Source organism: Galeopterus variegatus, unplaced genomic scaffold (genome assembly GCF_000696425.1).
Source record: "Galeopterus variegatus unplaced genomic scaffold, G_variegatus-3.0.2 Scaffold862, whole genome shotgun sequence".
Classification (NCBI taxonomy): domain Eukaryota; kingdom Metazoa; phylum Chordata; class Mammalia; order Dermoptera; family Cynocephalidae; genus Galeopterus; species Galeopterus variegatus.
Genome location: NW_007726973.1, coordinates 429,401 through 443,460, shown reverse-complemented (window position 1 = coordinate 443,460; position 14,060 = coordinate 429,401). Strand labels below are relative to the sequence as shown.

The 14,060-nt window shown below is 47.0% G+C and overlaps 1 protein-coding gene across 1 annotated transcript in view; it reads right to left on the bottom strand.

Annotated features, from left to right (window-relative positions):
* SLC6A11 (solute carrier family 6 (neurotransmitter transporter), member 11) overlaps window positions 1-14,060 on the bottom strand; it is a 165,492-nt gene that overhangs the window by 6,794 nt on the left and 144,638 nt on the right. The window contains exons 12-14 of the mRNA XM_008572990.1: window positions 7,851-7,963; window positions 4,631-4,768; window positions 583-685 (exon numbers count right to left, since the gene is read on the bottom strand). Of these exons, the coding sequence (XP_008571212.1) occupies window positions 583-685; window positions 4,631-4,768; window positions 7,851-7,963 (354 nt within the window). The remainder of the gene's footprint in view (window positions 1-582; window positions 686-4,630; window positions 4,769-7,850; window positions 7,964-14,060) is intronic.

Here is a 14,060-nt window from a genome sequence, read left to right as displayed (position 1 = left end):
AAGGAAGAACTCTGCTGAGCTTGGGCAGTCAGGCCCAGGACACGATAAGGAGATTCTGGCACGAAGGCGGAAGGCGACCCCTTTGGAGAGGCAAGGCGAGGGGCTGAGGAAGAGCAGGGTGGCCTGCAGTTTATCTGGCCCCAGGCCACACTGTGGCAGGAGCCCCCGGTGCTGAGCCCACCGAGCCTCACCCACTTGCTGGGTCTGGAGACAGGAGGACAGGAGGACAGGAAGGTGGGCATCTACTGAGGACCAGGCCCCGCACTGGCAGCGCTGCCTACATGATCTCCAACTTGCAGACATGGTGATAACCACTCCATTTTACAGAGGGGGAGACTGAGCCTCAGGGGCAGAAAGACTGGCCCAACGTCACAGTGCCTGAGCCCCAAGCCTCCCACTCCCACCCTGTGCTGCAGGGTGTAAAAGCAGGTCTTCCAACAGTAGGAAGGGGCCAAGGAGTCGCTGAAGAGATGGAGGAAGAGGCCAACAGGGACGAAAAGCCACAGAAAACCAGAGCCTACTCCAGTCCCAGGTGCCAGCGTCCCAGGCAGCTGGGTGGGAACAGGCTGGGCCTATACTCACCGTACACCCAGCCAATGCAGATGCACTCGAAGATGGCCACGAAGAGAAGGCACATCCCGCTGGCGGCGTAGGAGTCAAAGAGCTGGAAAATGTACATGCCTCCCTGTGGGTGGGAGGACAGATACACACACAGATGGACACACGGGAGGGCAGGGTCAGCCAGCTGGCCTCGGGAAGGGCCCCTCTGCTCTGCTCTGTGGTTATTGTCAGCCAAGCTGCTTCTCCCTAGTCTCCCCAGGCTGGACATCGCACCCTCTGCACCTGGATGCCCACTAAGATGCCATCTTCCAGGGGTTGCTGGGATTCTGGATGGTTTGTCTTGTCTCAGCACCTCACTTCCCAGCTCCCCAAGCCAGAGACTACACAGAAAATCAGAGACTCCAGGTCGAGCAGCTTCAGCCCCTCTCACTGGAGGGCTGTGACAGCTTCCTGACTGGCCTCCCTGCCTCCAGCCTCACCCTCTCCAGTCTTTCCATGTGACAGTTTTCAGGGAATCTTTCTCTGAATGTGCAAATCCAACCATGCCACTCTGTAGTTAAAGTTACCATTTGGCTCCCTTAGGCCTGCTGGTCAAGGCCACTGCCCTCCACCCTGGCCTCACCTCCCCTTCCCACCAGCCATTCTCAACATGCCCCCTCCTAGACAGACCAAAGGACTCTGCACCTTTGCACACGCTGTTCCCTTTCACTTGGTCAATTCCTACAAAGCTCAGATCATTGTCACTGTTACCTCCTCCAATAAGCCATGCCTGGCGGCCTCATTCTTTGGGAACTCCCCATAGCATGTTTTATGAACTCCCAGTTTTTTAAAAATAGTGGCCCCCTGCCAGCTGCTCTGTTAGCTCTGAGCTCCTGCTGGGAAGGGCCCCACACTGGTCCTCTTTGTGTCTCTGGCCCTCTGCACAGGACCTGGCACACAGTAGTTCCCCGATAAATGTCAATTGGATGGTACGGAGTGTGAGCACCCTGGGAGAGGGACTCCAACTGGCTTGTCCAGATCTGTGCGTCAGTTTCTGACCCAGTGCTTGGCACACCATAGGTGCACAGTCAGTCTCTGTGGGATGAAAGGATGACTGCAGGCCAGCTCTGTAATATACACATCTGTGATGATTAAGGCCAGTGGAAATCCTGGGAAGTGTGTGAGCTCAGCTGGCCAAGGTGAGCCAGGAAGGTTTTCAGGAGGGATGGGAGGCATCTGGGTGGGGAGGGGAGGACCACTGTAGATGTGGGAAAAGTTGAGATCTGTAGAGAAAGTCTCCATAATATCATGAGGTCCTTAGGGGGCACAATCAAATGCATGGGAAATAAAAGAGAGAGAGAGTGCTAGGAAGGGGCAGGGGGGTCTGAATGCCAGGACAGCAGGTTAAGAGGCCAGAATGAAGCCTGGACAGCCTCTTGTGTGTCTGCCAGGGGGACTTACTTGGATTAAGCCTCCCCTCTGTGTTTCCATAGTCCGTCCTTCTATCATGCTCAGACCACATGCCCTGGACTATTTGTTTACTCATTCATCCCTTCCACTAGATCAGGATAACATCTCAACACCTGCAGGGCCAGCCACATGACACAAATGAGAACAGTGGGCCAAGTGTGACACCAGGGCGTGGTGGGGACTGTGGCTAACCGGAGAGGACAGGCCCCATTTGGCCACACGACTCTGGTTGACAGTTGCTGGGGGACACAGCTGTGAGGACAGATCTGCAGATTTTCTGGAAGACAGCAGAAATCCAAATTTTCATGGAAAATTTCTTTCTTTTAATTGTTGGCAAATTCTTCATGTTTTTAAAAGACACAGTGAGGGTAAAATAACAGTCTCTGGGCCGTGTCTAGTCTGGGGCCTCCTGTCTGCGATGGCTACAGTGGATACTCAAGTCTGTGAGGGTCAGGAGCAGGCCTAAGGCACCTCTGTGACCAGTACTGGGGTTTCTGAGTTAAAACTTAAGACCACTTCTAATCCCATGAACGCCATACATGAAAAAAAAAAAAAAAAGAACAAAGAAACCATCAAGTACCAGGCTCTGCTTTAACTGGGGAAACTGAGGCACGAAGTGACAACACCTGCTGCAGGTCATCCAGCCAGCTAGTCGAGGGACTAAGGATTGAACCAAGCAGTCTAGCTACAGACCCCATACTCTAACCACCCATCACAATGACTTGGGGGAAGATAAGAAATTTGTGACCTATTTTTTCCCTAGAACTGAGCTTCGAATGTGTATAAATGAGGAAGAAGTTCCTGCCAGCAATTACCGTGAAGGCTGAGGCCAACACGGCCCATTTGGCAGTGCCATTGCTCACAGATATTCTCCATGGAAGTGGAAGGTTGGTGTGTGAACCCAGGCTGATTAATGGTCTCAGGGGCTGAGGTGCTGGCTCCCTGATGGCCCCCGAGGGACACAAGGTGCCCCTTGGGCAGATCCGAGGCCTCAGGGCATCGGAAACTCAGTGAGCAGGGGATACCTGGGGTAGGTGGTCCACAAACCCCCTCACCTGCCTGCTCTAAGCCAGTGACCCCGTGTCAACATTTGCTCTTCTTGCAACCCTGTCCGTTAGCCTCTTTAACACATCAAGTTAACCCCCCAATTTGTATGTGACAAAAGACTCTACTTTGCATAATTAATCAGCTCTTAATGAGGCCCTGCTTGCTGCTATGCCCGGTTTCCCTGCGTGGGGAGAGTGAGGTGGAAACCAGGAAACGCTGCCCCATTCATTTGCTCATTTGCTCATTGCTGATGATCACTCTCATTAACATGACAATGACTAGAAGCAGTAACAATACCAACCACTATGACTCAGTGCCCGCCCTGTGCCAGGCCCTGAGTTGGCTCTGAGGGCATAAAGCCAAACCAGGGCCGGCCCTGTTCTCATGGACTCCACAGCTGGTGGGCACACAGGTGACCAGGTGGACCATGGACCACCCTAACAGTGGGAAGAGGCCGAACTCAGCCAGGAACAAAGTGCTCGGGGGTGGGGGCTGGAAAGGGGGAAGCAAGCAGAAGGGGCTTCCAGGAGGAGGTGGCATTTGCACTGGGAAGTGGAGGATGAGTGGGTTCAGCAAGTTGGCATCACCCCAAATGCTTTCTAGCCCGACCTCAGTGTCACATTGGCTGCTTTCACTGATTCTGCGTTCCCTCCTTTCTTTCCATGTTTCTTACAAAACCTCTTCTTGTCTCTAGGCAACCATTTTTTTTCTTTTTACTTTTTAATTAATATTATGGGTGTGGGGAGAAAGATACCTAATCTCACCTTCCTAAGATACTTGAGAAAGTAGTTATTAGACAGGATGGCTGCAGGAGGGGAGAGAAACATGGTTTTAAGGGACAGTCTTAATTCAGGGCTCACGGAGAACACCTCCTCACCCACAGGCCCAGCAGGGACAATGAGAAGAGGGCATGCACAGAGGGCAGAGACTGGAACACATAGTGCCTGAAGGTGCCAAATGTCATCATAGGTGCCTATTGTCAGAGATGCCCAGAAAAGCCAGCTTTGAACTTTAGACAGTGACAGGTAAATAGTTCAGCGGCCAGTAGCTAACACCATCCCCTTCACACAGAAGTTACTCTTAGGGACGGTCCAGGCATCCATGTGTTCATGATCACCAGATAAAGCCAGTATTTCCCTTGTGAGCTTCATTCCCCTCCGTGTTAACAGCAGATACCTTTAGCTGAGTATTTATACATCAAGACACTGTGTTAGGGTTGGCCCCGGGGCGCACTCGGATGAGTGCGGCACTGGGAGCATGGAGGCCACGGGTTCAGACCCTATATAGGGATGGCCGGTGCGCTCACTGGCCATGAGGAGGGTTGTGATCCCCTTACTGGTCAAAAAAAAAAAAAAAAAAAAAAGACATGTGTTAAAGGCTTAAAGAGAACTTTCATTTCAGTCTCACCATGACCCCCTAGCTAGAGGAATAAACTGAGTGGTAGCGTAAGTACTAAGTAGACCTGTCCAGGGCTACACAGCCACTCAATTTCAGAGCTGGGATTAGATGTCAGACCCACCTAACCCAAAGCCCGTGCACTTCACCCTTCTGCAGCACTGACCACATCACTCACCTCTGTTAACATTACGAGGCCCAGAAAGTAGGAGATGACTGACAGGGCCAGGATGAGCAGCTCCCGCCGGTAGCCCCTCCGGAAGACCTTGGGGTACATGTCCACCACGGCGGTCACGAGGCTTTCCACGCACACAAACTGGACGGGGGGAGATATGATGGTGTGAAACCCAAGAAAAAGGCCGTTCCTGGTGGCCCTGGCTCTGGGTGAGCACAGCAGGCCTAAACCCTGGGCCTTCTTCCCACTGGTCCTTACCTTCATTCCTATACTCACTCACACTGATGGAGAGCTTGAAAACAACAGTTTCAGTACTAACAGAACTCCAGTGTGCCCATTTGACAGATGAGGACACTAGGCTCAGAGAGGGGAGATAACCTGCCCAAGGTCACTTGGCAAGGAAGTAGCAGAGTCAGGACTTGAACCGGGGTCTCCAGACTCCAAATCTAGAGGCCCTTCTTCTCCCCCATGCTACCCGTCATGTGCCTGTCAACAAGTTAAATGAGACCCAGCCCTTGACCTGGGGGCAAGATGGGAGTCTCTGCAACTGTTCTGAGAGTTGTGCTCAGCTTGTGGCAGTCTCTCATCAGTCTCTGTGGTCTTCAGGGCTATGATGGTTCCCTGCCCTTTGCTTCTGTTGGGCAAGTACCCTTTTGCTGGGTAGGGAGCAATCAATGGTGAGCCAACACCCAGCTCTTGTGTTTCTGCTATGAGTCTTTAGGCCCTGGTCAAACTGTGGCAGCATCGATGGCTGAGTTTGAGCCACTAAGCATCTGAATCCTGTGTGCTGAGCACAGGGCCAGGCACACGGTATATCAGTTTAACTCCTACTCACCCATCAATACCCAGCCCAAATATCTCAACATCCAACCACCTCTTCCTCTGGTTCTCACAGCACTGGGGAAAGACCTCCTGCATGAACCTTTTCCAGACTGCTCCTCCTTCCCCCCACTCACAGAACAGCCCCTCTCTCTCCTCTGTGCCCTGAGCACACCCCCTCACCTGCGGGGCCCACGCCTGATTATATCTGTCTCCTCATAAGAAGGTGAGATCCTGGAGGGCGGGGGCTACACCATTTTCAGCTATTTCTAGTGCCTAGCGCAAGGACCCTGACACAGATGAGATGCTCAGAAAATGTCTGATAAATGAATAATAATAATAATAAGAGCAATGATAGCAGCAGACACATGGTGCTTGCTATGTGCCAGACTCTGTTCTAAGCATTTAACATATACTCATTTAATTAATCTGCGTGATTCGTACCATTGTTATCCCTGCCTTTGGTAAGTGAGGACATAGAAGCACAGGGTGGTAAGTGACATGCCCAAAGTCACACAGGTACTAGGTGGCAGAGCAAGGATTTGAAGCAGGCAACCCTGTTCCAGAGGCTGGGCTTTAACCATGTGCTGCAGGGAGGAGGAATGAAGGATTTTTCTACTGCTCACCATGTTGTGAGGCCTCCCACCTCCCTGGAGCCATTTCTTGGCCCCACATCCTTGTTGATTCAATTCTACCTCCTCAGGAAAGGTATTTCCATCCTCATTGTGCAGACGGAGGGAATGAAGCACAGAGAGGCGGAGTGACTATCCCAGAGTCACACAGCTGGCAAGAGTTGTGGAACTGGGACTCAAACCCATCCCTGTCTGACTCCAAAGCCCCGGCTGCTGGCCTCCAGGCTGCCCTGCCTCTACAGCAGGGGCTGGCTATGTGCATCCTTTCTCCAGGCTCTCCAGGAAAGGAAGGAGATGAGATTCAGGGAGGCTGTTTATCCAGGACTGAACTGACAGACATCGGCAAATGTGAACTAAGAGGGTGATAGACCCGGGTGCATGCCCCAGCAAGTCCCTCAGTATCTCTAAGCCTCTCTTCTGAAAAATGGGGACAAACAATGTGATGATGAGCTGAGGACATGGCCCAGGCACAAAGCAAGTGCAGCGTGCATGGGGGTGGGCAGTGCGGGGTCCTCTGCACCACCCTCCCCCCTGCACCCCACCCAAGCACTCCTCCAGCTCCTTCCAGGGACTCGCAGAGCTGACCCCAGCCCTATCTCCCCCTGCCAGGTAGGCTGTCCTGTCACACACAAGCGACAGTCCCTCTAGCCTCTGCTGCAACAATGAAAGGGAAGATTATCAGCAGAAACACCCGGTGATTCGGCAGCCTGCAGCTCGGCTTAGCAGTTTCTGGGACACCGTTCAGAGAAGAAATTGGACTTGGCTGCGTTGACAGACACACCAGCCATGGAGCTTGGGCGCTAAGTGACTCACACAAGGTCATGGGTGTGGGGGGCAGCACTTCACCAGGGAGGCTTGGGGAGCCTGTGCCTTTGCCTGGGCCATCTTGTTAAAACCGGGCTTCTTGTGCCTGTAGCTCCCCCACCTGCCAGAGCACTGACTCGCCATGAGACCCCAGTCTGATGGTGGCCATAGGCTTTGGCAGGATGAAATTCTCTGGGGCTCTTCGAGAAACCAGCCATGAGGGAGCAGCAGGGTAAAGGATAGGTCTCTGGGACAGATGAGTGAACAGAGGCCACAGGATTGAGGCTGGGAAACCAGGGAGAGGCCAACAGTGTGCTTGGGAGGGAGGCTGGGGAGAGTGCGCAGCATGAGCGGAGGGAAGGAAGTGCGCATGCACTGTATGGGGATAAAGGGAAACTGAGTCCACGGGGAAATCGCTGCTTCTAAGTACACCCCATCACTTGGGAACGCAGGCTGCCATGTGCAGGGCAGGTCAGAGCAATGAGGACAGGGCAGGCAGTGGGACATGGGGGCAGCAGAGCCAGTGGTGTGCTGAGAACCAAGTGTCTGCCTGGGCCTGTCGTGGCGGCCCCAGCAGAAATGGAGGATGGAAGAACAGGTGCTTTTCTACATTCCCGTGTCCTGAGCGATTTGCTGGGACAGGGACACTGCCGTGGGGCAGGAGTTTAGCACGATGGAAGTGTTTAGCACATTTTTCAAAACTTGAACTAGGAGTTGGGAATTCCCAGTAAGGAAAACAGTGTTAGGGAAGGCTTGGAGGGCCACCAAGCAGCTGCCTTTGTGGGTGCCCATGGAGCCCACCTGGTGAACTGAATGGGACGGCTGCTGGGAGGAGAGCACGGGTGTGGTGGGCAGGGCCCCATGCCAGGGTCAGGAGGTGTGGCTAGGCCTAGGGAGCTGCCCCCAACGGCAGTGTCTGCCCTCACAGCCCTCCCAGCCCTGGGTCTCCCCTCCCTCTGGCCCCTTACCTGGCTGTCCAGGCCCAAGAAGATGAGCATCATGAAGAACAAGGTGGCCCACAGCGGGGAGAGAGGCATCATGGTGACAGCCTTGGGGTAGGCAATAAAGGCCAGGCCAGGGCCTGGAGGGAAGGAGAGAGAGAAAGCCACTGGGTGGAGTCCAGTGCCTCGTTCCGTTATTGTTATTACTTCTTTTTTTTTCCTTTTTGTCTTTTTTCGTGACCGGTAACGGGGTCGCAACCCTTGGTGTCGCGCCCGTACCGCGACCGGCAACGGGATCGCAACCCTCGGTGTTGCGCCCACACCGCGCTCAACCAGTGAGCGGACCGGTCTCCATATGGGATCCAAACCCTCAGCGGGAGCGCCACCGCGCTCCCAAGCGCCACGCTCTACTGAGTGCGCCACCGGGCTGGCCCTGTTATTACTTTTTAACAAATAGCTTAAGTCTTTTGTTTGCAACTAAGCTTGTTAACACTATATAAGGAAAACATACAAAGAATAATGTTGCAGTTTCTGGTTAGATTTATAATGAATCTTCAAAGGTGAATATTCCCGAAATTTCTCTAAGCCATCCGATCTGAACAACTGTCTTTGAATATTACCTTACTTTGGAAGGTATTGGCATACATTTGAATTAAACTTAGAATTTTTCAAACTAAGCCCTAATTAACAACAACAAAAAAAACTATTCTATATTGCAATGTTTACTGAGCACTTCCTCTGTGCCAGGTGCTGTCCCTAACTCTCACCCAAATCACTTCCACCTCCTGGCCACCCTCTGTGGTTGGTACTATTCTGATGCCCATTTTGCAGCTGGGCAAGTTGAGGCATGAACATGTGAGCAAGGGTATGGAAGGGTCAGGAGTCATACTCAGGCTGGTCTGACATGTGGACCTTCCTCTGGACAAGACCTGTCTCTACTGTTCTCATTGGGGCAGGGGGTGCAGTTTCTTCTTAAAACGCAGATTCTCAGGCCCACCCGGAGATTCTGATTTGATCTGTCTAGGTTGAGGCAAGGATCAGGCACCGGGTGGTTCTGATGTAGGTAGTTAGGGTTCTAGGCTTGGAGAAATGCTCTTCCACCCAGGCCTCCTCCTCCTTTGGTTTCCCCTCTCATTTCCCAGGTCCTCACTCACTCATTTTGGCTGCTCCAAATAGAGGGCTTGGTTAGCATGTCCTCAGGCTGAATTTCATTAATGTCAGTGGGAGATACCTGCTCCTCTAGCCCTGCAGCACAGTGGTGAGGAGCACAGGCTCTGCAGCCACATGGCCTGGGTTCAAATCCTGGTTCTTTCATAGTTACTGTGATCTATGTCTCTGTTCCCTCAGCTGAAAAATGGGGAAAATAAAGTACTACCAAATACAGTGCTTTTGAGAGTTCAGTGAGATGATGCAGAATATGGAAAATACTTAAAAAGGCAAGTGTTCAATAAACATAAGCTCTGAGGATTTCTTTTTTACTTTAAAGAGCAGCTTTATTAACATATGATTTACATACAATGAACATCCATTTTAAGTGTACAGTTCCATGAATTTTGAAAAGGTATATACATCCAATAACCACCAGTGCAGTCAGGAAATGAAACATTGCCATCATCCCCTGGGCCCCTCTGCTGTCTCTGTCTCCATTCCTTGTCTTCACCCCTGGAAACCATCAATATCATTATTTCTCACCTTAGATTAGCTTTGCCCATTCTACATAGAAATGACATCATTGGGTCATATAGCAATCATATGTTTAGCTTTCTAAGAAATGCCAAACTGATTTCCAAAGTTGCTATGCCATTTTACAGTCCTACCGCAAAGTTTGAGATTTCTAGTGGATCCACATCCTTGTCAACACTTGATACTGTCAGTCTCAAGTTTATTCCTTACAGTGGGTGTGAGATGTTACATCATTATGGTTTTCATTTGCATTTCCCTGATGACTAATGATGTGGAGTGTGTTTACTGTCCATTCATATATCTTCTTTTGTGAACTGCCTGTTTGAGTCTTTTGCACATATTTAATTGGCTGTGTCCTTTTTATTAAGTTGTGAAAGTTCCTTATATATTTGGAATATAAATCCTTTATCAAGAGTATTATAAATATTTTTTCCCAGTCTGTGGCTTGACTTTTCATTTTCTTAATGGTGTCTTGTGAGGAGCAGAAGTTTTATATTTTCCAATTGTTTGTTGCTACTATATAAAAAAATAAACAGATTTTTATTTATTGTCCTTTATCCTGTAACCTAAGTTTGCTTATTTTTTATTTTTATTTTTTTTGTAGGACTGTCTACTTGGTCAACCATGTTGTTCATAAATACAGTTTTTATTCTTCTTTTCCAATCTTAATGCTTTTTATTTATTTTTCTTGCCTTATTGCACACTCTAGGAACTCCAATATCCTGGACTGGAACAAAAGAGAGACACTATACATCCTTGCTTTGTTTGTGATTTTAGGAGAAAGCATTCAATATTTAATAACCAGGAAATTAACATTGGTACAATACCACTGGTTAAACCACAGATCTTATTTGTATTCTACCAGTTTTTCTCTTCCTGTTATTTTTTCTGTTCCAATATCCAGATCAGGACTTCACATTGCACAGTTTGCAGTCTTTTCTTGTCTTTCCTGACCTTGACATTTTTGATGAATACTGGTCATTATTTTGCAGAATGTCTCTTACTGTGGGTTGGTCTGATGTCTTCTCATGATTAGACTGAGGTTATGCATTTTTTTGGCAAGAAAACCGCAGGACTACTGTTGTCTCCTCAGTGTATCATACAGGGGGTACGTGTCAACCAGTCTTATTACTGGTGATGTTTACCTTGATTGCTTGGTTAAGCTAGTGTCTGTCAGGTTTCCCCACTGTATAGTTACCGTTTTTCTCTTTGTAATTATTAAATATCTTGGAGGGGGAGAATACTTTTAGATTATGAAAATATTCTGGTTTTACTCAAACTCTTACCCATTGATTTTAGCATGCATTGGTGGATCTTGCCTGAAACCATTAGTGCTATGGTGTTTGCTTAATGGTGATATAGTATTTTCTTCATTCGTCTACATTTATTAATTAGAATTCTTCTGTAGGGAATAGCTATGTCTTCACCTCCATTTATTTATTCATTCAATTATTTATTTATATCATTGTGGACTCCTAGGTATTCAGTTTATTCTATGGGTCATAATCCAATACTATCATTTTTTATTTTGGTGCTCAAATTGCTCCAGCTTTGGCCATTCGGAGTTCCTTTTGGTTGATTTCTGTGTCCTTTTAACATGCCCTTATCGTTTTTCTGAGCACTTCCTCATTTTCTAGCATCACTAAAATGTTCTTGCTTCATCTTGTCCTGCCCCAACACTGGAATCAACTGCTTCTCCAAGCAGCCCTGGTTTCTTTCACTGGAGAATGGTGTTTAGAAAACGAGATATGGGCACTGTGTGTGCTTGTGACTATGGAATGTCATTGCTTGTAGGCCCTCTCAGCACACAAAGCTAGTAAATATATGAATATTTACCCATCCATATATACACACACATATTTCTATATGTATCTATTTGTACATATATTAAAACCATGAATTTTAACATACCAATAACCTCCAATTTCAATAAAGTTCATTCCAGCATCTCCATTTTCCTTACTTATAACTTGTTTCTCAGTCAAAAGTCTGACTCTAATTATATATAACATTTACCTATTTGTTCAGTCCTAATATACACATATAATAGTGTATAATTGCTAACCCACACCCCTGTACTAAGGAGAGAACAGCAGAGTTATTTTTAGCCTTATAGTATCCAGCCAAAATACTGTTTCTCAAAGCTACTTAGGTTAGTTTTTTCTTTCCCATTCCCTTCAGTGTGGTTACATTATTAATTTGTAACAGTTAGGTTCATTTTTTACTGTTTGTATCTATTTTGGGTTCTACCCACAAAAAGTAATTATTTACTTTGGGTGGTATGTGAAACATTACCAGAGTTAGAGCTAATAAAAAAAGATACTCGGAGAAGTGTTGTTTTCTTCTCATTGTTACTACTTTATTCCCATTCCTCCCTTCTTTCTACCCCTTTTCCACCTGCCCCCTGAAGGTAACCATTCTCTTCCGTTTCTAGTTTATCCTTTCTATGTTTTTTTTTTTTTTTTTTGCACAATGAACAGACAATTTTATCACTTTCCTATATCCCTTCCTTTCTCACATGATGGGTAGGATACTATTCATATTCGTTTTGACTTTTGTACACACACAGCACAGCAAAACAATTAACAGAGTGAAAACACAACCTACAGAATGGGAGAAAATATTTGCAAACTATACATATGACAAGGGATTGATAACCAGAATATATAAGGAACTCAAACAACCTAACAGTAAAACAAACAAACAAACAAACAAACAAAAAAAACCCCAAGTAACCCAATTAAAAAATGGGCAAAGGAGTTGAATAGGCATTTCTCAAAGGAAGATATACAAATGGCCAACAGACCCATGAAAAATTGCTCAACATCACTCAGCATCAGGGAAGTGCAAATCAAAACCACACTGAGATATCTTATGCCAGTTAGACTGGGTGTTATCAAAAAGACAGAGAATAACAAATGCTGGCGAGGAGGCAGAGAAAGTGAAACCCTCCTACACCGTTGGTGGGACTGTAAATTAGTGCAGCTACTATGGAAAAAAGTATGGAGGTTTCTCAAACAACTACAGATAGAACTGCCATACGATCCAGCAATCCCACTGCTGAATATATACCCAAAGGAATGGAAATCATCATGTCAAAAGGATACCTGCACTCCCATGTTTATGACAGCTCTATTTACAATAGCCAAGAGCTGAAACCAACCTAAATGTCCATCAGTGTACAACTGGATAAGGAAAACATGGTATATATACACAATGGAATATTATTCTGCCATAAAAAAGAATGAAATTCTGCCATTTGTAGAAACATGGTTGAACCTGGAAAAAATTATGTTAAGTGAAATAAGCCAGGCACAGAAAAAGAAATACTGATATCCTCCCTCACAAGTGGGAGTTAAAAAAATAAACAAATAAATGAAAAAAGAAAGAAAGATACAACAATCACAATAATTCCTTGAACTTTCAAAAGGAGAGAACAGAACTGAGGCCACCAGAGATGGGAAAGGGGGAATGAGGTGGGAGGGTCAGTGAGAAACTGGTAAAGGGCCACAAAAAATGATTACCCTGTATAATGCTGAACATAGTAATTATCATAACTTGAGTATCATATAATGCACAGGTATCGATATTCAATGCTATGCCCCACAGATATGTATAATCAATTATGTTTCAATAAAAATAAAATAAATACAAAGTAAAAAAAAAAATAGGTGAATTAAGCTCATTCAAATTTTTATATATGAGAGATTGTTTGGTCTTAACTCTGTCAAAGATATGTAATCTTTGTTCTTTTATTTATAAATTTGTTTTTGGCGTTTAGAAAGATTTATATTTGTGTTCTAGTGGTTACCTTCATACTTATACCTTTTCAAATGCCCTTAGGGCCTTGTTTTCGTATTTAAACCTTTACTATTTGGCTTTCCTGGGTTTTCCCTCCCAGTGTCCTTTAACACAGCCTATTGCCTACACAACAATGAGGTTTTTCAATGGTCCTCTTTCCTTTTTCCTTCTCTTTCTGTTTTTTAGTTGACTTATTTCCACTTTGTGACAGTACATAGCATCTCTACATTAGTCCTCTCTCTCTTCCCCACCTTGGTTTTAGTCTTAGATGCACAATAAAATATTTTAAAGTGCTAACCATCAGTCCTTTTTCTGAAGTTTTCCTGGTCATTATTGGGTTAAATAAAGCTCATCCTCTAGTGGATTCCTCCAAAGCACTGGTGAGTACAGAATTCCCTAAATTCTTTTATGTTAAAAACAGGTTTTCTATGGCCTTGATATTTAAAGAAATCTTGGCTGGATAGTAAATCCCTGACTCACACTTTTTTTGTGAATTTAAAAAGTGCTGCTCCAGGGGCTGGCCCGGTGGCGCACTGGATAGTGCGCCGCTTGGGAAGTGCGGCGGCGCTCCCGCCCGAGGGTTCGGATCCCACATACAGACCGGTTCCCGCTCACTGGCTGAGCGAGGCATGGGGGCAGCGCCGAGGGTTGCGATCCCGTTGCCGGTCCCGGTCTGGTACGGGGGCGACACTGAGGGTTGCGATCCGTTGCCGGACACGGAAAAAAGACAAAAAAAAAAAAAAAAAAAAAAAA